The sequence below is a fragment of the Orycteropus afer genome, unplaced genomic scaffold (assembly GCF_000298275.1).
Source record: "Orycteropus afer afer isolate SDZICR_OR568_19922 unplaced genomic scaffold, OryAfe1.0 scaffold00003, whole genome shotgun sequence".
Taxonomy (NCBI): domain Eukaryota; kingdom Metazoa; phylum Chordata; class Mammalia; order Tubulidentata; family Orycteropodidae; genus Orycteropus; species Orycteropus afer.
This window is the reverse complement of record NW_006921590.1, coordinates 33800827-33823563: the sequence shown is the minus strand read 5'-3', so window position 1 is coordinate 33823563 and position 22737 is coordinate 33800827. Positions and strand designations below refer to the sequence as shown.

General features: G+C 36.6%; 1 protein-coding gene across 1 annotated transcript in view; it reads right to left on the bottom strand.

Moving 5' to 3' along the window:
• PPP2R3A (protein phosphatase 2 regulatory subunit B''alpha) overlaps positions 1-22737 on the bottom strand; it is a 203251-nt gene that overhangs the window by 16027 nt on the left and 164487 nt on the right. Inside the window, exons 10-12 of the mRNA XM_007937128.2 lie at positions 18410-18585; positions 17774-17892; positions 15712-15818 (exon numbers count right to left, since the gene is read on the bottom strand). Coding sequence (XP_007935319.1) covers positions 15712-15818; positions 17774-17892; positions 18410-18585 — 402 coding nt within the window. The remainder of the gene's footprint in view (positions 1-15711; positions 15819-17773; positions 17893-18409; positions 18586-22737) is intronic.

Genomic DNA, 22737 nt, shown 5'->3' with positions numbered 1-22737 from the left:
GTGTTTCATTCTGCTGTGCATGGGGTCGCTATGAGTCGGAAACGACTCGACAGCACTTAACAACAACAACATCTAATGATGTGTACAGCATCCTTTTGTATACCTATTTGCTATCTGTATCTTATTTAGAGAAATATTTATTCAAATTATTATCCATTTAAAAAATTTAGTTATTGGTCTTTTATTATTGAGTTGTTATAGTGTTTTCTTTTTTAAATATATTCTGGATATGAGTCTTTCATCAGAATGTTTTGGAAATATTTTCTCCCTGTTGGTCTTTTAATTGTATCTTTTGAAGAGCAGTAGTTTTTAATTTTGGTGGAAATCCAATTTATAAATATTTTCTATTGTTCTTGCCTGATCCATAGTCACAAAGTTTTCCCTATGATTTATTCTAGAAGCTTTGTAGTTTACTGCTTAAATTTAGGTTATAATCTGTTTTTGCATATGGTACAAGGTATAGATTGATGTTTTCTTCTTTTTGCATATGGATATCCAATTATTTCAGCACCATTTTTCAAAACATTATCCTTTCCACTTTGTTGAAAACTAATTGACCCAAATGTATGTTTCACTTTTTATGTTTATATTTATTCCAGTGCTACACTGTCTTGATTGTTAGGTTTATAGTAAAATTTTGAAGTCAGGGAATGTAAGTCCTTCAAGTTTGTACTTTTGTAAAAAGGCTTTTTTTTCTAGGTACTTTACTTTTCTATATAAATCTTGGGAACAGCTTGCCAATCTACAAAAAATCCTGCTGAGATTTTAATAGGTATTGGATTAAATCTGTAGATCAATGTGGGGAGAGGTGACGATTTAACAAAAGTGAGCCTTCTCCTCCCTTTATTCATTTAGGTCTTTTTCAATGTCTCTGAGCATTGTTTTATAGTTTTTATTGTATATATTATGAAACTGATTTGTTATATTTTTTACTAAGTATTTTATTCTTTTTGATGCTATTGTGAATTATTTTTAATTTTAATATTTTCTTTTTCCTAACATGGAAATAAAACTGATTTTTATATATTGAGCTTGTATACTGAGACCTTGCTAACTCATTTATTAGTTCTAATAGCTTTCTTGTAGATTTTTTAGGGTTTTCTGTTTATACAGTCACATTATCTTTGAAAATAAAACATAGTTTTACTTCTTCCTTTCCATTTTGGATGCTTTTAATGTGTTTTTCTTGCCTCACTGAGCTAGACAGCACCTCTAGTTTTACATTAAATATAAATAGTTGAGAGAGTGGACATTCTTTCATTGTTTCCTGATCATATGGGGAAGGCATTCTATTTTTCATCCTAAGTATGATGTCAACTCTAAATTTTTTGTATGGATTGCCTTTATCAGTTTCCTTCTTTCCTTACTTGGTTGAGAGGTGCTTTTTAGTTTCTAAAAATCATTTTTGATGTTGAATTTTGTAATGTATTGAGATGGTGTATTGAGATGATCATATACATGTATATATTTTGTCCTCTATTTGTATATTATATTTATTTGTCATACTGTGGTGGCTTGTGTGTTTCTGTGAGGCTGAAGGCTATGCCACTGGTATTTCAAATACAAGCAGAGCCACCAATGGTGGACAGGTTTCAGCAGAGCTTCCAGACTAAGACTGACTAGGAAGAAGGAGGAGGCCATCCACTCCTCAAAGAACTGGCCAGTGAAAACCTTATAAATAGCAGTGAAGCACTGTCTCATACATTACTGGAAAATGTTATGAATAGCCTGAAACACTGTCTGATACAGTGCCAGACGATGAGCTCCTCAGGTCAGAAGGCATTCGAAATATGACTGGGGAAGAGCTGCCTCTTCAAAGTAGAGTCAACTTTAATGATGTGGATGGACTAAAACTTTCGGGGACCTCCATTTGCTGATGTGGCATGACTCACAATGGGAAAAAGCAGCTGCAAGCATCCATCAATAATTGGTACATGGAATGTGTGAAGTATGAATCTAGGAAAATAAGTTGTCAAACATGAAATAGAAAGCAGAGATTGATATCCTAGGCATTAGTGAACTGAACCAGAAGGCTGGCAGTTCAAACCCACCAGCCACTCCTCGGAAGGAAGGTTGGGCAATCCTACTTCCGTAGTGATACTGCCTCGGAAACCCAAGGAGGTGTCGCTATGAGTCAGGGGCGACTTGACGGCAAACAACAACAACAGTGAACTGAAATGGACTGGTTTTGGCCATTTTCAATCAGACCACCATAGGGTCTACTAGGCTGGGAATGACAAATTGAAGAGGAATGGCATGGCATTCATTGAATGTTTCAAGATCTATCCTGAAGTACAGTCCTGTCAGTGATAAGATAACATCCATACGCCTATAAGGAAGACTGGTTAATACTACTATTATGCAAGTTTATGCACCAACCACCAAAGCCAAAGATGTGGAAACTGAAGATTTTTACCAACTTCTGCAGTCTGAAATTGACCAAACATGCAGTCAAGATGTGTTGATTATTACTGGAATGTAAATAATTATTGGATTGTAAAAGTTGGAAACAAAGAAGAATCACTAGTAGTTAGAATATATGGCTTTGGTGATAGAAATGATGCTGGAGATAGCATAATAGAATTTTGCATGACCAATGACTTATTTATTGCAAATAGCTTTTTCAGCAACATAAATGGCCCTAATACACATGGACTTCGCCAGATGGCGTACACAAGAATCAGATCAATTACATCAGAGTTGATGGAAAAGCTCAGTATCTTCAGCCAAAACCAGGCCAGGAGCTGACTGTGGAACAGACCACCAACTGCTCATTATGCAAGTTCAAGGTGAAGTTGAAGACAATTAAAACAAGTGCATGAGAGCCAAAATATGACCTTGATTCTATCCCACCTGAATTTAGAGACTGTCTGAAGAATAGATTTGACGCCCTGAACACCAATGACTGAAAACCAGATGAACTGTGGGATGACAGGATGTCAGAAGAGACTCTGAAACTTGCTCTTGAACAGAGAGTAGCTAAAGCAAATGGAAGAAATGACAAGCTAAAAGAGCTGAACAGAAGATTTCAAAGAGCAGCCTGAGAAGACAAAGTCAATTATTATAATGAAATGTGCAAAGACCTGGAGTTAGAAAACCAAAAGAAAAGAACACACTTGGCATTTCTCAAGCTGAAAGAAATGAAAAAAATTCAAGCCTTGAGTTGCAATACTGAAAGATTCTATTAGCAAAAGATTGAATGATGCATGAAACATCAAAAGAAGATGGAAGGAATACACAGAGTCACTGTACCAAAAAGAATTGGTTGATGTTCATCCATTTCAGGAGGTGGCATATGATCAAGAACCAATGGTATTGAAGGATGAAGCTGAGCTGCACTGAAGGAATTGGCGATAAACAAGTCTCCAGGAATCGATGGAATACCCATTGAGATTTTTCAACAAATGGATGTCATGCTGGAGGCCCTTACTTGTTTATGCCAAGAAATTTGGAAGACAGCTATCTGGCCAGCTGACTGGAAGAGATCCATATCTGTACCCATTCCAAAGAAAAGCAATCCAACAGAATGTGGCAATTTTTGAACATTATCATTAATAACACGCACAGTAATATCTTGCTGAAGATAATTAAAAAGTGGTTGCAACAGTATATTCACAGGGAACTTCCCAGAAATGCAAGCTGGATTTAGAAGAGGACGTGGAACAAGGAATATCACTGCTGGTGTCAGATGGATCTTGGCTTAATAAAAAAGAATACTAGAAAGCTGTTTACTTGTGTTTTATTGACTATGCAAAAGCATTCGATTTTATAGATTATAACAAATTATGGTTAACATTGAGAAAAATGGGAATTCCAGACATTTTATCCTGCTCATGAGGAACCTGTACATGGATCAGGAGGCTATCACTTGAATAGAACAAGGGAACACTGCCTGGTTCAAAATCATGAAGGGTGTGCACCAGGGTTGTATCCTTTCCCCATACTTATTCAGTCTGTATGCTGAGCAAATAATCTGAGAAGCTGGACTATATGAAGTAGATCACAGCATCAGGATTGTAGGAAGACTTATTAACCACCTGAAATATGAAGATGATACAACCTTGCTTGCTGAAAGTGAAGATGACTTAAAGCACTTACTGATGAAGGTTAAAGACTACAGTGTGCAGTATGGGTTATACCTCAACATAAAACAAAATCCTCACAACTGGACCAATAAGCAGCACCACGATAAATGGAGAAAAGATTGAAGTTGTCAAAGATTTCATATTTCTTGGTTCCACAATCAACACCAACAGAAGCAGCAGTCAAGAAATCAGACAATGTACTGAGCTGGGCAAATGTGCTGCAAAAGACCTCTTTAAAGTGTTGAAGAGTGAAGGTATCTCCTTGAAGACTAAGGTGAGCCTAACCCAAGCCATGGTGTTTTCAGATGCCTCATATGCATGTGAAAGCTGGACACAGAATAAGGAAGACCAAAGAAGAGCTGATGCCTTTGAGTTGTGGTGCTGGTGAAGAAAACTGAAAAGTATCAGGGACTAACAGAAGAGCTAACAAATCTGTCCTGGAAGAAGTACAGTGTGATGCTCCTTGGAAGTGAGAATGGTCAGACTTCGTTTCACCTATTTTGGTTATGCTGTGAGAAAGGACCATTCGCTAGAGAAGGACATCATGCTCGGTAAAGTGGAGATTCAGCAAAAAAGGGGAAGACCCTCAACGAGATGGATTGACAGAGTGGCTGCAGCAATGGACTAGGTATAGCAAGGATTGTGAGAATTACCCATAAGCAGGCAGTGCTTCATTCTGTTGTACACAGGGATGATATGAGTTGGAGCCGACTCGACAGCACCTAACAACAACAACAATCATATTTATTGATTTTCCAATGTTAAACTAATCCATTTTGTCCATTTTTTGATTGGGTTGTTTGTACACTTTACTTGGTCTTAATCCTTTTTCACTTGGTGTATAATCCCTTTTCTGTGTTGCTGGATTTGTTTTGCTACTATTTAATAAAATGTTTTCTATCAGTCTTCACGAGGGACATTTCTTGTTTTAGATTTGTTTGACTTTGGTATCAGGGTAACAATGGCTTTATAAAATAAGTTTGGAAGTGTTCCCTTCTACTACTCTCTTCTGAAAGAATTTATGAAAGATTATTATTTTTTCCTATCTGACAGAATTCACCAGTGAATTTATCTAGACCTGGACTTTTCTTTTCAGGAAAACTGTTAATAACTAATTCAGTATCCTTACTTTATATAGGTCTATTCTGATTTTCCATTTATTTTTGAGTCAGTTTTGGTAATTTGAGTTTTTCTAGGCATTTGTCCCATTTTCATCTAAAGTTGCAAAACTTCCTGGGATAAAGTTCATAATACTCTCTGACAATACTTTTTATTTCTGTAAGGTTAATACTGGTACACCCTCTTTCCTTCTTGATTTTATTAACTTGGGCCTTCCCTCTTTTTTCTAGCTAGATTTATCTTTTTTTCCTTTCTTCCATATTTCTGAAGAACAAACTTAATTTCATGAATTCTTTTCTATTTCATGGGTTTCCATTCTGATCTTTATTATTTCCTTCTTTCTACTTTGGTTTGTTGCTCTTTTTCTAGCTTCTTAAGGTAGAAGTGTATATTTGATATTTGGCCTTTTTAAGCTATAGGAATCCCTGTAAGGACTGGTTTAATTGCATCCTCGTATTTCCATGTTATTTTTATTCATTTCAAGATTTTTAAAAAATTTCCCTTTTGATTTCTTCTTTGACCCATGGGTTTTCAGAAGTGTGTAATTTAATTTCCAAATATTTTGGGATTTCCAGATTTTTTTTCTGTTGTTAATTTCTAATGTAATTCCATTACCAGACAGCGTATTTTATTTTATATTACTCAAGTCTTGATTTAGTGACCTAATATATGGGTCTATCTTGGAGAAATTCATGTGTACTTAAAAAGTGTATTTTGTTGTTTTGTGAAGTGTTTTCTACATGCTGATTAAGTCAACTACTTAGATAATGTTCATGTTTTCTGTAGCCTTACTGATTGTCTGTTTAGTTCTATCAGTTACTGACAGAGGAGTGTTGAAATCTCTAACTGTAACTGTTGCATTGTGTATGTGTTTTAAGTTAGCATGTTGTTTCTTGTATTTTGGGGCTCTGCTATTACGTGTGTGTGTGTGTGTGTGTGTACTTAAAATGGATATATCTGGCTATTGCATTTTAACTGCTGATAAAGGGGAAATTTCCATCTTTATTTCCTAAGTTTTCTGTCCTTTGAGTGTCTTAGAATTGGGCATTATGTATGTTTTTACTAATAATTTTGAATAACCATACTTATTGGCCCTTGGTCATATGATGCAACCCTGTTTGCCTTTTAATTGTGGTACAGAATTTGTGATGTTTTAAACAAATTCAAACCTAAAAGTAAATTTCCTTGTACATATTTACGACTACTTTTAGGCTTTTTTTGGTCTGTTTATTTGCATTCAGATATTAATTTAATACTTTATTGCCCCATCCTTAGGAAGTCAGCGTTTTACTTACCAATCAGTATTTTCCTGATATATTTAAGATACTGTTTTATCATATACTACCTTGCCATGAATACATTTTACACTGTGGCATGCATATCATATTGAGTTTAACTGCAATAGCTTTCTAGTCTACCTCTCATACTTTTACCATACCTTTGTTTCTTTTCAAAACTCACTGCTATTCTTGGGTATTTATTGTTCCATGTGAGTTTTAGAATTAGCTTGTAAAGTCCCACAGAATATTTTGGGAAACTATATTAAATTAAGAAATTAATTTTAGAAGAGAACTGACATCTTTATACTATTACAAGATTTTGTCTATGACATGGTAACTAATCTTTATATCTTTTGGTGAAATTTTATAGTTTTATTAATATATATTTAATTTATTTTCTTGATAAAGAATCTTTTTTCCTATTACATATGAAACTGGTTATTATTGGGGAATGGGACTAATGCCTTTGTCACATAAAGAGGTGCTCTTTTAGTTTGCTTAATTTTAATATTTTTTCCCCCAAGATTGGAAAAAATAATAGTTTTATCAGATGCTTTCAAAAAATCAATTTAAATTTTGTGATTCTTTTAATTATTTTTCACCATTAATATATTAATGACAGAATTTGTGAAGCTGAACCATTGTTGCATTCTTGGGATAAAATCCACTTGCTTATGATGTATTTTACTTTTATATACTGATAGATTTGACAGTTCACTTAATGTGTGGTTCCATTTTCTTATCTGTAAAATGGGGACAGTAGTATAATAGTATTTACTTAATAGATTTTTTTTTTTGATGACCATCCAGTGAATTAAAGTATTTAGCACAGGGCTTGGCACAAAGTTTGCTCTGTGTGTTTGTGTGTGAATTAATAAAATACTGATTAAATTATAAATTAAAAATACAAGATGCAGTTTTATTAAAATGAAAAATTTTAATTTCCTTTCTTCTGCATCACTTATTTGGATCTAATTTCCATCTTGAGAGGACAGCTTAATTCATTTATTTTAGTCTACAAGGTACAGACTTTCCTATGTCTGTAAAACCAGTAGATTTTAATAAATATAATACTTTCATTTTCTGTTTCTTTAAAGACTTTTATTTCCTCTGTAGGTTAAAAGTTATTTCAAGTGTTTTTAATTTCCAGATACATGTATTTATTGCTGTTTTTGTTATTCAGATTGCATTTTAAATGGTAAATTTGGCCTGTATGCTAGTAATTTTTCAAAAAATATTGTATTTTCTTTCAGGCCTTAATAAATAGGCATTTTTTGTGGTAGTACCATGTGTTATTTGTTAAGTACCAGGTATACTTTTGAATCTCTCTCTGAGATCAACCTATTAATTGTATTTTTGTCCCCTCTTTCGTGGATAGCTATTGCTTCTTTATCTGTATAGTATTCCCCTTTGGGCTTATTTTCCAATTTCCTCAGTTTTCCTTCGAAAACATAGGTTTTGATGGACCTGACTCCTGTCCAAGCTTAGTTTTAGGCCTGCCTAATCAGATCATGAACCCAGGGCTTTTGTTGGCACTTGTGGGAAAGGGATTGTCTTTACTCTGGACTTGATGCTGTTAAGTGATCACCCTGGTGCTACATATGAAAAATGTGCCCTGTAGGAAAAGCAACACAAGGGAAAGCATATCTAAGAGATTGGTGGTGTGGCCAGGTGCCACTGAGAGTCATTTCCTGTGTACAGCAGCATGAAACAGCTGCTCCTGTATCATCCTCACACCTGTTGCTGCTTCTGTTCACTTGTTGCAGCCACTGTGTCAGTCCACCTCACTGAGGGTCTTCCTCTTTCTCACTGACCCTCTACTTTACCAAGCACGATGTCCTTCTCCAGGGACTGGTCCCTCCTGATACCAATGGTGAGACAAAGTCTCACTGTCCTTGCTTCCAAGGAACATTCTGGCTGCAGTTCTTCCAAGACAGATTTGTTTGTTCTTCTGGCAGTCCATGATATATTCAGTTTTCTTCCCCAACACCATAATTCAAAGGCATCAATTCTTTGGTCTTTCTTATTCATTGTTCAGTTTTTGCAGGCATATGAGGCCACTGAAAAGACGGTTTGAGTCAGGTGCACCTAAGTCCTCACAGTGACATCTTTGCCTTTTAACTCTTCTAATTTTGAGTTGTATAAGACAGTAATTTCCTTTTTGCTTATGTGCCCCCCCTTTTTTTTTTTTTTGCTTAGGCCAGTTCAAGTTGAATTTAGGTCACTTGTCACTAAGAGGATAATTAATACACTTGTCTTTTAGTAGATTGAGTTTTCTTGACTCAACATTTTTCCAATTAATAATCTATTGTTTTTTTTCCTAAAACTGAGTTGGAAGTTTTTCACTTTATTTCTATTCTTCTAGTGAGTGACCTTAACTTTTCAACATACATAAACTCTAGCTATTTTTAGAGAAATATATCTGTGTCTATATTTTCCACTCTAATAAAGAACCATAGCTTATTATTCCAACTCTCTTTTGCCCTCTTTTGTTAACAGTGTCTGTGATCAATATTTACATAGTACTAATAAGAAATTTTATTAATTTCATTGCTCATGACTGCTTCTTACATACCATTATTTCCTTTAGGATTAATTTTCCTTCTTACTGAAGAATATCCTTTAATATTTCTTTCCAAGATGGTCTGCAGGTGGTATTTTGGTAACTTTTAATGCCTGAAAATGTCTTAATTTGACCTTCACATTTGAATATGAACATAATTCTAGGTTGAAAGTTATTTTCTTTACAGATTATGTTACTTAGATGATATTGCTACACTTCTTTTTATGTTCATTTTGTGCATAATCTGATTTTTCTCTCTGGTAGATTTTAAGTTCTTTATCGTTTATGTGAATTTTATGAAACTTCACTCTAATGCAGGATCAGCAAACTACTGTCTCTGGGCCAAATCTGGCTTGCTGTACAATTTGGGAGGCTTGCTGCCTGTTTCTGTGTGGCCAGTGAGCTATGAAAGGTTTTACATTTTTAAATTTGAGGGAAAAAAATTTAAAAAAGGAAGTATTTCATTACATGAATACAGTCAAGTCTCAGTGTTAAAGTTTTATTGGAACATAGCAATGTTCATTCATTTACATACTGTGTGTGGATCCTTTCATGACCCAATGGCAGAGCTGAGTAGTTGTGAAACAGTTGTGATAAGAGACTCATAAAGCCTAAAATATTTACTTGGCAAGAAGACATCTGCTGATTCCTGTGTATCTTTTTATATGTTTCAACAGCTGGAGATTATTCTGGGAATTATTTGGCTACTTTTTCCACTGCTTTCTAAGAGGATTTCTTCTTTTTTTAAGAATTTTTATTTTGATTTGGGTGAAAGTTTATAGTGCAAATTCATCTTCCATACAGAAGTTCACATACACTTTGTCTCATGACAGTGACTGCAATTTCCCACAATGCAACAGCTCCCCTCCTGCTTCCTCCCGGTAGCCATCTCCTTCCTGTGTCCTTCCCTCCCATGCACTCCTGCCCCCTGAGCTTGTCTCCCTGTGCATACACATCCCTTCTATTCTCCCATGCTTCATCTCTCCAAGGAGTGTATCTACCTAATGTAAATGTTCAGCTCATATGCCTGTCTTTTGTTTGGCTGGAAGCCCCAGGAGTTGGTTCAATTCCAGGCCTGAAGGGCAGCTAGGGGCCATAGTCTCAGGGGTTCCATCTGGCTCTATCAGACCAGCAAATCTGGTCCCTGCCTTTTTTCTTTTTTTTAATGATTTTGAATTTTGTTCCACATTGTTCTCCCACTCTATCAGGATCTCCTACATAGATCCCCTCTGAGTAGCTGACAGTGGTAGCATCTAGTTCTTCTGGTCTCCAAAAGGATTTCTTATCCCAATAAATTAATTCTAGCTGTTTTCGTTTTATATTAAGCCCAATGATTGAGTTTTTCATTTCAAAACTTTTTTTTTTTCAAGAAATTGGCTAGTCTTGCTTCAGGAGTGTGATATTTTTTCTGTCTGAGAAAAGTAAAGACATTAATTTTAAAGTCTTGGTTTGACTGCTGTACTGTTTCCAAAGGGTGTGAGTTCTGTAATTTATTGTGCATGTTATTGGTAATTCTCAAATGATTGGTATTTGCCCCTTTTTCTTTGTAGTTGAGAATTGATTGCTGCTTCCGAGTTCAGTGTCTACACAGAGGGGATGTGTGTGTGTGTGCGCGCGTGCGTGCATGCACCAGTGCTGTCACTCTCTCTTGTTTTCACTGAAAATGGGGAGATGGGTGGTTCATACTGCTGGGGAACTGATATTTCAATGTGGGCTTTCTTCTTTTTTTTTTTTAATTGTTATTTGGGTGCAAATTCACTTTCCATACAGCAGTTCACATACACTTTGTCTCATGACATTGACCACAATTTACCACAATGCAACAGCTCCCCTTCCACTTCCTCCCGATAGTTACCTCTTTCCTGTGTGCATCCCTCCATGTGCTCCTGCCCTCTGAGCTGTCTCCCTGTGCATAAGCAGTCCTTCTTTCTCTCATGATTGTTCTCTCCAAGGAGTGTATCTACCTGAGGTAAATGTTCAACTCATATGCCTGTCTTTTGTTTGGCTGGAAGCCATAGGTGTGGGTTCAACTCTAGACCTGAAGGGCAGTTAGGGGCCATAATCTCAGTGGTTCCACCAGGCTCTATTGGACCAGCAAACCTGGTCCCAATGTGGGCTTTCTTTGCTCTAAGCTCTATACTCATTGCTTTTCTTTCCCTTTGGGATACGAGGGGGCATACAAGGATGACTTACATGGATGCTGCTGCTTCTTGTGATCTTGTTTTTGGTTCCAGTCAAATATAGGTATTAATGTGTAGGAATGATTTTCCTGCATAGGACCTACACAGCTGGTTTCTTCTTTAGTTGGAACACATGTACTTTTCCTTCCTTCAGTGATCCACTGAAAGTTTTTCTTACTTCAAGTGATGCTCTGAATTTCTTATTTTTATATGGTATGGGAGACTGAAGAGGTGCTCTGGTGGTGTAGTGTTTTAGGCATTTGGCTGCTAACGAAAAGGTCAGTGGTTTGAACTCATCATCCACTCTGCAGAAGAAAGATAAGGCAGTCTACTTCCGTAAAGATTTACAACTTTGGAAACCCAGTGGGGGTTGCTATGAGTTAGAATTGACTCAATGGCTGTGAGTTAGGTGTTTTTTTTTTGAAACTGAAAAGTCCAGCATATTTGAGCCTCTCTCCTTGGAATCAGAAAACCAAAATCCAAACCCCACTGCCACTGAGTTAATTCTGACTCACAGCTACCCTTTAGGACAGAGTAGAACTATTCCATATGGTGTCCAAGGCTGTAATCTTTATAGAAGCAGACTGCCAAATCTTTCTCCCGCAGAGTGGCTGGTGGATTTGAAGCATCAACCTTTTGATTACCAGCTGAATGCTTTAACTACTACTTTGATTTACTTCCTGGAAATCAGAAGCTGGTCTATGTTATTGCTACTGTTTGGATATACACTGAAGCTTTGTGGCCCAGTAACATATTATGTAAATGTTCTATAGATATAAACCACAAAGATACCTAATTTTAGGGAATAGTTTGCTGTATCTGTTTACAGTAAGCTTCAGTTTCTCCTTTTATTTTTTAATTTTATTCATTTTAGAGTTTCACTTCAAAATTCTGATATTATCAGGACAGCTTTTTTTTGATCTTCATTCTTTTTAAATTCAGCCTTATTTTGATGTATTTTTTGGTGTGGGGTGGGGTTGGTGTTATTCCATAATGAAATCTTTTTCTTTGAATACATGAGTTTATACCATTTGTATTCGCTTATTTAAAAACATCTGCCTTTGTTCTGTCAACCTTAGTTTATGCTGTGTAGCCTATGTTTTTATTTTGTGTACATGTTTTCTAATTGAATAGAACACTTAGAGGATGGTTTTAGTTTTTCCAGTGTTTATTTTATTTAGTATTTTTAACTTGATTTATCAGTTTTAAAGGGCATCTGTTGAAACTCTACTAGTGAAACTTACACATATCTTTGTCCTCTCTAATCTCAATGTTAGTTACATATCAGTAAATTTACCTTGGTTCCTACTCTGAAACTCAGTGGCAAAAAACTTTAAACCATAGTTGTGTATCCACTTGCCCATCTTCCTTTGTGATGCAGTCAGGCTTAAGATAATCAATGAATGATGAATAACTTTAAGAGTTCTTGGGTCACTGACATAAAAATGAAACCCCAGTTTTTGGACTAAGCAGATTAAAGAAATCTCCAAATTAAAAGTGATGTGTTGATGACTTTCTTGGCATTCTCAAAAAAGATATTAAAGACTTAGTGGTATGGGCATAAAATGGCACAGTGTCTATGGAGGATTATTTGACATTATCTGTTTGGCTGGATATTTTCTGTTTATCTCTTCAGATCTACTCTTCACCTGGCCTGTGTCCAGAAGACTGACTGAGTAACATATTCATGGGCTCCCTTGTCTTCTGTTTGAAAGTCAATTTAGGAGGGCAGTTGGAGCAATCACCAGGTTATTAAAAGATGTAGAAAATTAAGTTGGCTATATATTCTGGTAGCGTAGTGCCTAAGGCACTTGACTGCTAACCAGAAGGCTGGCAGTTCAAACCACCAGCCACTCCTCGGAAGGAAGATGGGGCAATCTACTTCCGTAGTGATACTGCCTCAGAAACCCAAGGAGGGGTCGCTATGAGTCGGGTCCAACTTGATGGCACATAACAACAACAATATATTCTGGTGGCGTAGTGCCTAAGGCATTTGACTGCTAGCCAGAAGGCTGGTGGTTCAAACCCACCAGCCCTTCCTTGGAAGGAAGACTGGGCAATCTGCTTCCATAGAGATACTGCCTCAGAAACCCAAAGAGGGGTCACTATGAGTCAGACCCGACTTGACAGCAGTAGGTTTTGTTTTGTTTTTATATGTATTCAACCAGCTCCTTCTCAGCTAAAATCCCTTTTGAAAGTCCCAAGTCCTCTCAGGTGACCCTCTCCATATAAGTCTTCTCTTTAGGCACCGGTGATGGTTTCATCTCCCTGTCCCTTTAGCCCTAGGGATGGGAAAGGCTCTTCATCATCACTAGTTCTGGGAGTCTGCATATTTCTTGTTTTCTCTAAAACCTTCCCTGTCTTTGTAAACAGTCCTCAAACACGCAGCTTGAAAATGCGATCTGTTTGGTGTGCTTCTAGGAATTTGGGAGCTCTAATGGCATGGTGCCTAAGGCACGGTTCAAACCCACCAGTCACTCCTGGGAAGGAAGATTGGGCAATCTACTTCCGTAGTGATACCGCCTCGGAAACCCAAGCAAGGGTCGCTATGAGTTGGAGATGACTCAATGGCACATAACAACAAAAACTAGGAATTTATCTTATGAATCTACTTAGTTATGTAATAAAATGACATATAAACAAGATTATTCACTGCAATATTCTATTTCTATCACTGCCATTCAGTCAGATCCGACTCATAGTGCCCCCTCCTTGGGTTTCCGAGGCAGTATCTCTACAGAAGTAGACTGCCCAACCTTCCTTTCGAGGAGTTGTCTGGTGGGTTTGAACCTCCAGCCTTCTGGTTAGCAGTCATATGCCTTAGGTACTATGCCACCAGAGCTCCCAGTGAAGTATCAGAGGACTGTAAAATAACTGTACAACTCTACAGTGGAATGTGATGCAGTAAATAGCTGTATAAAATGAGAACATCCATTAGATACAACTATGGAGTGATCTCCAACATAGATTTAGTGTGGAGAAAACAACAGTGAAAATAGCATTTCAAGGAGATAGACTGAAATATATTAGTGTAAAAAAGGAAATGAAAGTGCATGTGTATTTATATATATTGGCATAGTGCCTAAGGCATCTGACTGCTAATCAGAAGGCTGGTGGTTCAAACTCAACCAGTCACTCCTTGGAAGGAAGACTGGGTGATCTACTTACATAGTGATACTGCCTTGGAAGCCTAAGAAGGGGTTGCTGTGAGTTGGGTCTGACTTGACAGCAGTGAGTTTTTTTTTTTTTTTTTGAGAGTTATATGTACACATATACACTCTCAAATATATTGATATAGCATCTTTGGAAGGGTACACAAGAAAATGGTTATACTGGTTGCTTCCAGGGAGGAGAAATGGGTAGTATGGAACTTTTCACTATTTATTCTTTTGTGTCATTGAATATTGTATCATTGCATGTATTGCCTATTCAAAAAAATGCATACATTAATAAAGATTAACTGAAGGCCTTAGATAAACAATGACTGAAAGAGAATGAGAGGACTTGTAGAAGGAGTTATTAGACATTGATGAAAGAGCCAGCAATGATAAAGTCACTGAAATGTTTCAAGCAGTCAAATTCTTGGATAATTTAATTTTTTACCATGATCCCTTTGTGGAACTATGTCTTGAATATTATAAATTCTATATTGAGGTTATTTACTGTTCAGAATTGAATGTACAGAATCATATATGATACAGATATATATCTGTTAAATATGGTTATATTCGTTATTTAAAGGAGCGTCAGTTCCATTAGTCTCCACCTGTACTGATATATGGCTGCTCAGTGATCTCGGTTTCCAGTGAAAGGTGTGATTCCATTAAAGGAAATGGGGCATGAGAAAATTTTCTCAGGAAATTAGTGTAAAAGGGAAGAGCAGACTGCTGGGGAAAATAACCATTTAACTAAAGTTGGTTAGATTACTCATTACTATTTTTTATATAGTGCTAAGTTGTGGTCAATGTCATGAGACAAAGTGTACGTGATCTACTGTATGGAAAGTGTATTTGCTCTGTAAATTTTCACCCAAATCACAATTAAAAAAAAAAAAAATTTTTTATTGTGATTTGGGTGAAAGTTAACAGAGCAAATTCACTTTCCATACAACAGTTCATACATTTTGTTTTGTGACACTGAGTACAATCCTCACAATGTAACAGCTCTCTTCCCACTTCCTCCCTGTAGTTACCTCTTCCCTGTGTCCTTCTTTCCTATGCACTCCTGCCTCTGAGCTGTCTCCCTGTACAACACTGCCATTCTATTGTCATGATCAGTCATTCTAAGGAGTGTATCTACCTGGTGTAAATGTTCACCCCATATGCCTGTCTGTTGTTTGGCTGGAGATTACTCTTATGATATTAAAAAATAACAAAAATAGGAAATGATTGCTAGCTGGATTTTTTAGGGTGGTTTTAATATTCCTAATGTGGGCATTCCTGTTAACAAAAAGTTCTACAAGACACAGGTAAACACACACTCACCCTTCCTGGAACTGAGCTTGGGCAGACTCCTCCGCAACGAGAGTCTCGTACTCCTCAGCAGCAAACCTGTCCCAGTCAGAGGGCTCAGGCCCCTCACTGTCCACATCCTGATTGGAAAGAAGACAGCCATGGGAGACCCAAATCCGACACACAACTGGATACAGGTCATCACAAATGTTGCTGTATATCTCTGAAAAACTATCTGAAAATGTTTCATTTCAACATGCTAAAAGAGCCAATGTAATTTTCCCACAGTGATTTTTTATACCTCAAATTCCGAATTTATAACAAAGTGTTTGGCACCTAGATTCTTAAGATTTAGATTTTCTAGCCTTGTAACCTGAGATCTTGTGGTTTAGTACATGCCCATTTGAAATATACTGGTCCTTCCTCTGGCAAATTTTTATTGTTTCTTTAAAACCAGTTCAGATAACATGTCATCTGTGGTATCTTCCTGGAAATGTCCCTTCTCTCCCAAATCACTTCCTTCTCTATATCTTATATGCTTTGGTTGCCAATTTTTGTTCTTCTGAATTTTTTTAAATCTGTCTGTAATACCCAGTATCTTTTTTCAACACAGTGCCTGGAATTTATTGAATACTTTCTGATTAATAATGATCTTTGCAAATCAGAACAAATACTGATCAATATAAATAAGAGGAGCAGCTCTGGTGGTACAGTGGTTAAAGCATTTGCTGCTAACCAGAAGGTCTGCACTTCAAACCCACCAGCTACTCCGTGGGAGAAAGATGAGGCATCTGCTTCTGTAAGATTTACAGCCTTGGAAACCCTATGGGGCAGTTGTACTTTGTCCTATAGGGTCATTATGAGTTGGAATAGAGTCAATGGCAGTAGGTTTGGTTTGGGTTTTTATAAAGAAAAGTAAAAGGTAAAAGTTAAATTTATAACACAAAAGATATGAAGAAGGCCATACATCTTCTTTTCTTTCTACAGTGTGGGCAATGTCTTGGATTATATTTCCAGGTAAGATAGTATCTTTCTGCTTTCTAGGACTGAAAGTCTTTTAGCACTGCTGTGGGGTCTAGGGTCATTTATGCCTGGAAGAATGTAAGTACTGAAACACTAACCATACAATATGGTTAACTACAATATTTGATCCATTTTAAGACACTCCTCTTCCCTTTTCACATCTCTGAAACTGGCATGCATTTTAGACTTATAAATGGTACCATTTAAGACTGATACCATCTTAGATTCAATGAAATACAGAATTGGTTTTAGAACAGTGACAATGCATCAGCTGCTATGTATTTGTTTGTAGAAGGTGATGTTGTATTCCTATACTGTAAGGTCAAACAAACAGTTATGCAAGAAGTGGAAGAAAAAGAAAAGGCTGCAAAAGCTTGTATAGTTGTACTGCTACTCAATGGAAGCAATGCTTTCCTAGCTCTGTAATTTTTACTTTTTAAATGGGAACAGGAAGGGAAATGGTGATACTGGGTTTGTTTTGGACATGGATCACAGGTTCATGTTTTCTGAAAGTCCACAGGTTTCTATTTATGGGGAGAGGGTGCTCCTTTCTATTAAGACACAGAATGACATTAAAAACTGACAGCTGTGCACAGCAGTCATCATTACTCAAAAAAAGTATCACTGTCTGAAGGTTGTCTGTCATGGAGAACTTTTAATTTTCATTATGATGGGGAGTGTTTTTTGGTCTGTTTTTCTTTTTATCATGGCATCCAGAAATGAATGGTACAATTAAATCAAGTCTAATATAGTTTGTAATATAGCTGGGCCTATTGATACATTTTTAAAAGGTACATTAAAAGGACAATTTTTTTCAAAACTATTTTTTAATGAACTTTTTTAGAGCAGTTTTAGGTTTAAAGAAAAACTTATTTTCATAGTTTCTAATGTGTACATGAGTACAAGGCCATACAGTTCACTCAGTGGAAAGTTCCTAAGGTAGATAAAGGTGACCTAAATGTGAAGATTACGTCTTTAAATACCAACATTGCTGTATTCAGAACCCATCTTTATATGTGGCACACAGCTCTTGGCACTGAGCCCTTAAATAGAAGTTAACATATACTGATACCTTCTGGACTGCAAAGGGATCTCTCTGTTCATGGTCTAAATATTTCTCCAGATTAAAGAAAGTGTCATAAAAGATGTGGGCCATCCGGCATCTCTTCAGATCATGGAGAGTTATTTTGCCTGCATAAAACCAAAGAAAAGGTGGTAAATTTCACCAACAGCTGCTTTGGCAAGAGAAACAAATTTTCACTGAAGTTGAAAAGATCTATGTTTGTTTTAGATAAAAACCCCATTTTTTCTTATTGAGGTAAAATTCATATAACAAAGTCATTTTAAAGTGTACAATTCAGGCTTTTAATACACTGTTTTGTGCAACCATAACCACTATCTACTTCCAGAACACTTTCATCACCTCAAAAGGAAATCTCATACCCATTAATCAGTCACTTTCCATTCCCCTCTTTCCCGAACCCCTGGCCACTAATGTGCTATTTCTCTCTATGGAAATATTCCATTTCTTAAATAGTCTATTTGCCATCAATTGTTGGTTCTATACTAACAGTAAAGGTGAAACTTTAAACTCTCTGTACTTAGGAAGCCTGTAAAGATGACTCTGGAAAATTAATTCAGGACAGTCTGGGATTATGTGTCCCACTTTATGAACTGTGCAAATAAACTGCCCTTCACACACTCTCACCATCACTGGCTGGCTTCACCAGATCAAGCATCTGGCAAAGCAAATCATGGAATGGCAGGGGCTCAATGCCCATGGCTTCCATCCGCTCACACTGCTCCTCGTAGAAGTATTCCAGCTCGTACATGGAGAGTACACCATCCCCATCCATGTCCATGCAGCGGAACCAATACTCAATGCTAGGAGATAAGGACACTCATTAGCTCAGGCCTGGTAAGAGTCCTTTATTCACTTAGATTTACTGATGCCCATGTTTCTTTTTAATTAAAAGTTACACATGTGTATGTTAGCCTTAAACATAGTTTTACAAGGTTTATTAGAAAAAAAATGGCATGCCCCTTGTTCCCTTATTTCTCCTTCCTCAGAACCAACCATTTTCAATACTTATTTTGGTTTTTACCTTTGTATTTTCAGATAATATGCCTCTATCACTCCTCTCATATTTGTTTTAGCAATTGTGTATTAATTTTACACTGTGAGATATGAGTTCAGCTTTTGTTACTCCTTCACATCTTAACTACGTGTCCTTCCCATTGTCTTATATAGTAAAATTGCTCAATATTTAGAGTTTATGATTTTGTACTTTCCCTTTATCTTCTGTTTAATTTTCTGTGTACGTGTCACTAATACAATCCCAAACTCCCTGTCAGTTGTCTAAAGTCACAATCAGTTCTATCAGGTATTCTATTAATTGCATCTTGATGAAGCCCTTCTTGGTTTCTTCTGCCCTGCTCTAATCTGGACTGGTTGGTATCTAGGCCTGGTTCAGAGTTTGATCCTAGAGATTCCTTTCACCTTGCTCCTATCTCCTGTATTTCACATTTCCCTCCGTTTTGGTGTACTTCCTTGTTTGGTATGGCACATCTTCAAGTTGGTTTCTGGAAAAAGAAGCATGGCAGGTCCATTTTTTGAGATATTGGATTATTAGCTATTTAAAAATTACTTTTTTCTTGATAATGTGTTGGTATTTTGACTAGGTACAAAGCTGTAAGTTGGTAGACCTTTTCCTTTAGAATCTTAAAGGCCTGAATCTACTGTCTTCTGTCTATCCTTTTTTTGTTGAAAAGTCTAAAGCCATTTTCTTTCTGCTTCTTTGAAATTCTTTTTGTTCCTTCTCTGAAACCTGTAGAGGTTTCTCTAAGTCCCTGTTGTTGTTATGTGCCGCCGAGTCAGACCCAACTCATAGCGACCCCTCCTTGCGTGTCTGAGGCAGTATCACTACGGAAGTAGATTGCCCCATCTTCCTTCCAAGGAGTGGCTGGTGGGTTTGAACCTCCAGCCTCCTGGTTAGCAGTCAAGTGCCTTAGGCACTACGCTACCAGAGCTCCCAAGTGTTTTGAAATTTCATGATGAAATGCCTCGGTCTAAGTCTAATTCATCTATTTTGCTAGGATTTCTGATAACTCTTCCAAATTTGGAAACTTGTAACCTTCAGTCCTAGAAATTTTCTTTTAACTTTTTATTGTGCTTTGGGTGAAAGTTTACAAAGCAAATTAGTTTTCAACAGTTCATACATGTTTTGTGACACTGACTGCAATCCCCGTAATGTAACAGCACTCTGCCCACTTCTTTCCTGTGTTTACCATTTTCTTCCATCCCTCATTCCTTTCCCTTCTTGCCTTCTGAGCTTTTTCCCTGAGAAAATGCTTCCCTTTTGATCTCTTATGATCACTTGTTCTAAGGAGGTGTACCTCCCTGATACTACTGTTAACCTTGTAAGCCTGTCTATTGGCTGAAAGTTGAGCCAGGGTGGTCAGATGAGTTCCAGGCTTGAAGGGTGACTAAGAGCCATAGTCTCAAGGGCTCCACCAGTCTCTATCAGACCAGAAAGCCAGGTCTTTTTTTCTTTAAAAATGATTTTGAGTTTTGGGCACATTTTTTTGTCCCACTCCATTCATTTTCTGTGATCTCTTTCAGAGCAGTTGGCTATGGTAGCCGGGCACCACCAAGGTTGTGTGGTCCATTAGTCCTTTGGACTAATTGTTTCCTAGGAAATTTTCTTATTCTCTTCCCTTTTTCCCCTTCCTCTTTCTCTTTATTCTGGAACTCCTGTTACTGAGACCTGTGTAGTCTAATATGCTAGCTACTAGTCACATGGTTATTGAACATTAATGTGGTGAGTCCAATTTGAGATGTGCTCTAAGTACAAAATCACCTCTGATTTTGAAGACTTAAGTATGTAAAAAAGAATGTAAAACATTAATATTTTTATTGATTTCATGCTGAAATGACATATTGGATTAAATTCTATAATTAAACTTTACCTATTTCTTTTTACTTTTTGAATGTGGCTAACTTTTAAGATGATGTAAGTGGTTTGCCTCATATTTAAATTTTCAGTGATGTTGGACTTTTTGGACTGGTTCTTTAATTTTCATGTTTTCTCTATTTTTAATCACTTCATCTTTTTTGTTATTCTTTCTGGGAGATTTACTTAGTTTTATCTTCTAATCATTTTTTTTTTTTTTTTCTGCTATCATAGATTTGATTTCCCAGAAGTGTTTTCTGGATTCCTGAATTTTCATTTTTTAACAAGTACCATTCTGTTCATGTTCAGTTAATGTAATTTCTTCTCATATCTCTTTGAGGATATAAATAATAGTACTTTTTTTGGTTGTTACAGTTTTCTTTTTCCTGCGAGTCTATTTCATCCTGGTTACTTCTTTTTCCTATTTGTTTGGACTTTTATCTTGTATAGAAGAGACTTTAGTTGGGTGTCTAGTGATCTTCTGTTTTCTACTCATAATAAAGAGCAGGTGCTATAAAGTTGACCAGAAGTTCTGATCTATGAGTTTGTTGACTCTGTGTTTTACTGTAAAGTCATCTGGCTGGCTTGTTTTCTTGGGGATGATCCAATGTCAAATCTTTAGGTCTTTTTCCTTGGGTTGGACAGATCCTCCCAAGCAGGATGTTTTAGCCTTCCAGCTAGAGGTTTAGTACAGGTTGCTAGCATTCTGTAAGCTGAGTGAGGGGTAAAGCATATAATCATAGCATTCAGTAAGCATATAATCATTTAATCACTGTTTTCACTATGGTACCCACAGCCTCAACTCTGCCTGGGGCTTCCCAATGCAGAGGTCCTCTATTTAATATTTGCAAAGAATAAAGCACCAGTCTTTAGCCAAGGTAGAGATGATCTGGAGATCAGCTGTTTCTTTAACAGACTTTCAATAAACTCTCCTGTTTTTTGGCTCCACTTTTACCTTATCCCCACTTCCAAGGTTCTTGGTACTATAAGACTGAGAGTTTTTGCTAGGAGTATTTGGTTACTTCTTGCTTTTTTTCTACTGCTGGATTCTGGTAGATGACCCCCCCCCCTTTTCTAATCTGCTTTTAGATAAACAATGTTTATCTGTTTCAGTTTCCAAATTTTTGTTTTTGTTATCTCTTCTATTTCCTTTATTAGTGAGGGTTTATTCTTTTTTTTTTTTTTTTTTTAAATTCCTTTACTGGCATTGTAGTGGGGTTTCAAGAGGGACCAGAAGTACTGTGTGGTTCACTTGATATATTTACGCACATGCCTATACATTCTTTATTTTGGCCATTTTACCATATGGGACTGTCCCTTAAAGTAACATATATAGACATATAGAATATGAAGTCAACTGCATTAATTGGTAATAGCAAACAGTATTTCTCTATTAAAAACACTTATTCATGGCAAAGTAAAGGTCCTAGAAGGCCACTTGTCAAATTCCCATTTCTAGACCTAAAGACATAATAAGAATAAGCAAACATTTAATGATTATTAAAAACCTCTTTTGGATAAAGGTGAAAATAACTAATTTGTGACTATAAACTGTTTTCAGGTAAGTTACACTAAGATTTGTGTGTACTCTTTTCTCAGAAAGATAAATTTTACAGCAAAACAAACATTAATACTTGCAGGGTTCTTTTGAGAAATCTTTTTGTAAACTGCAGCAGCTTAATGTTTAATGTTACCATTAAAGAATGGATAGATGTGCATTGGATCCACGGGACATGAGGTAACAGAGTTTGGCTGTGATGAGGTCCATTCATACCATATCCACTCCAAGAGTTAAAAAAAGGGCAGATTCCCACCCCACTTTAAAATAATTCCTGATTGTGGGAAAAAGGGACCCCGAGTCTGTCCCTTGCCCCTAACAGAGGTGGGAAAATGTGGTTGTTACACCAGATTGTATAATAATCTGTATAGTAATAGTATTTTGTGTAATTAAAAAAAGGGGCAGTAATCCTATACCTAGAAAACCCACATAAATAAAACAAAGGAGAAGAACCACATGATCATATCAATTGATGCAGAAAAGGCATTTGATAAAATCCAACACCCATTTCTGATCAAAACTCTC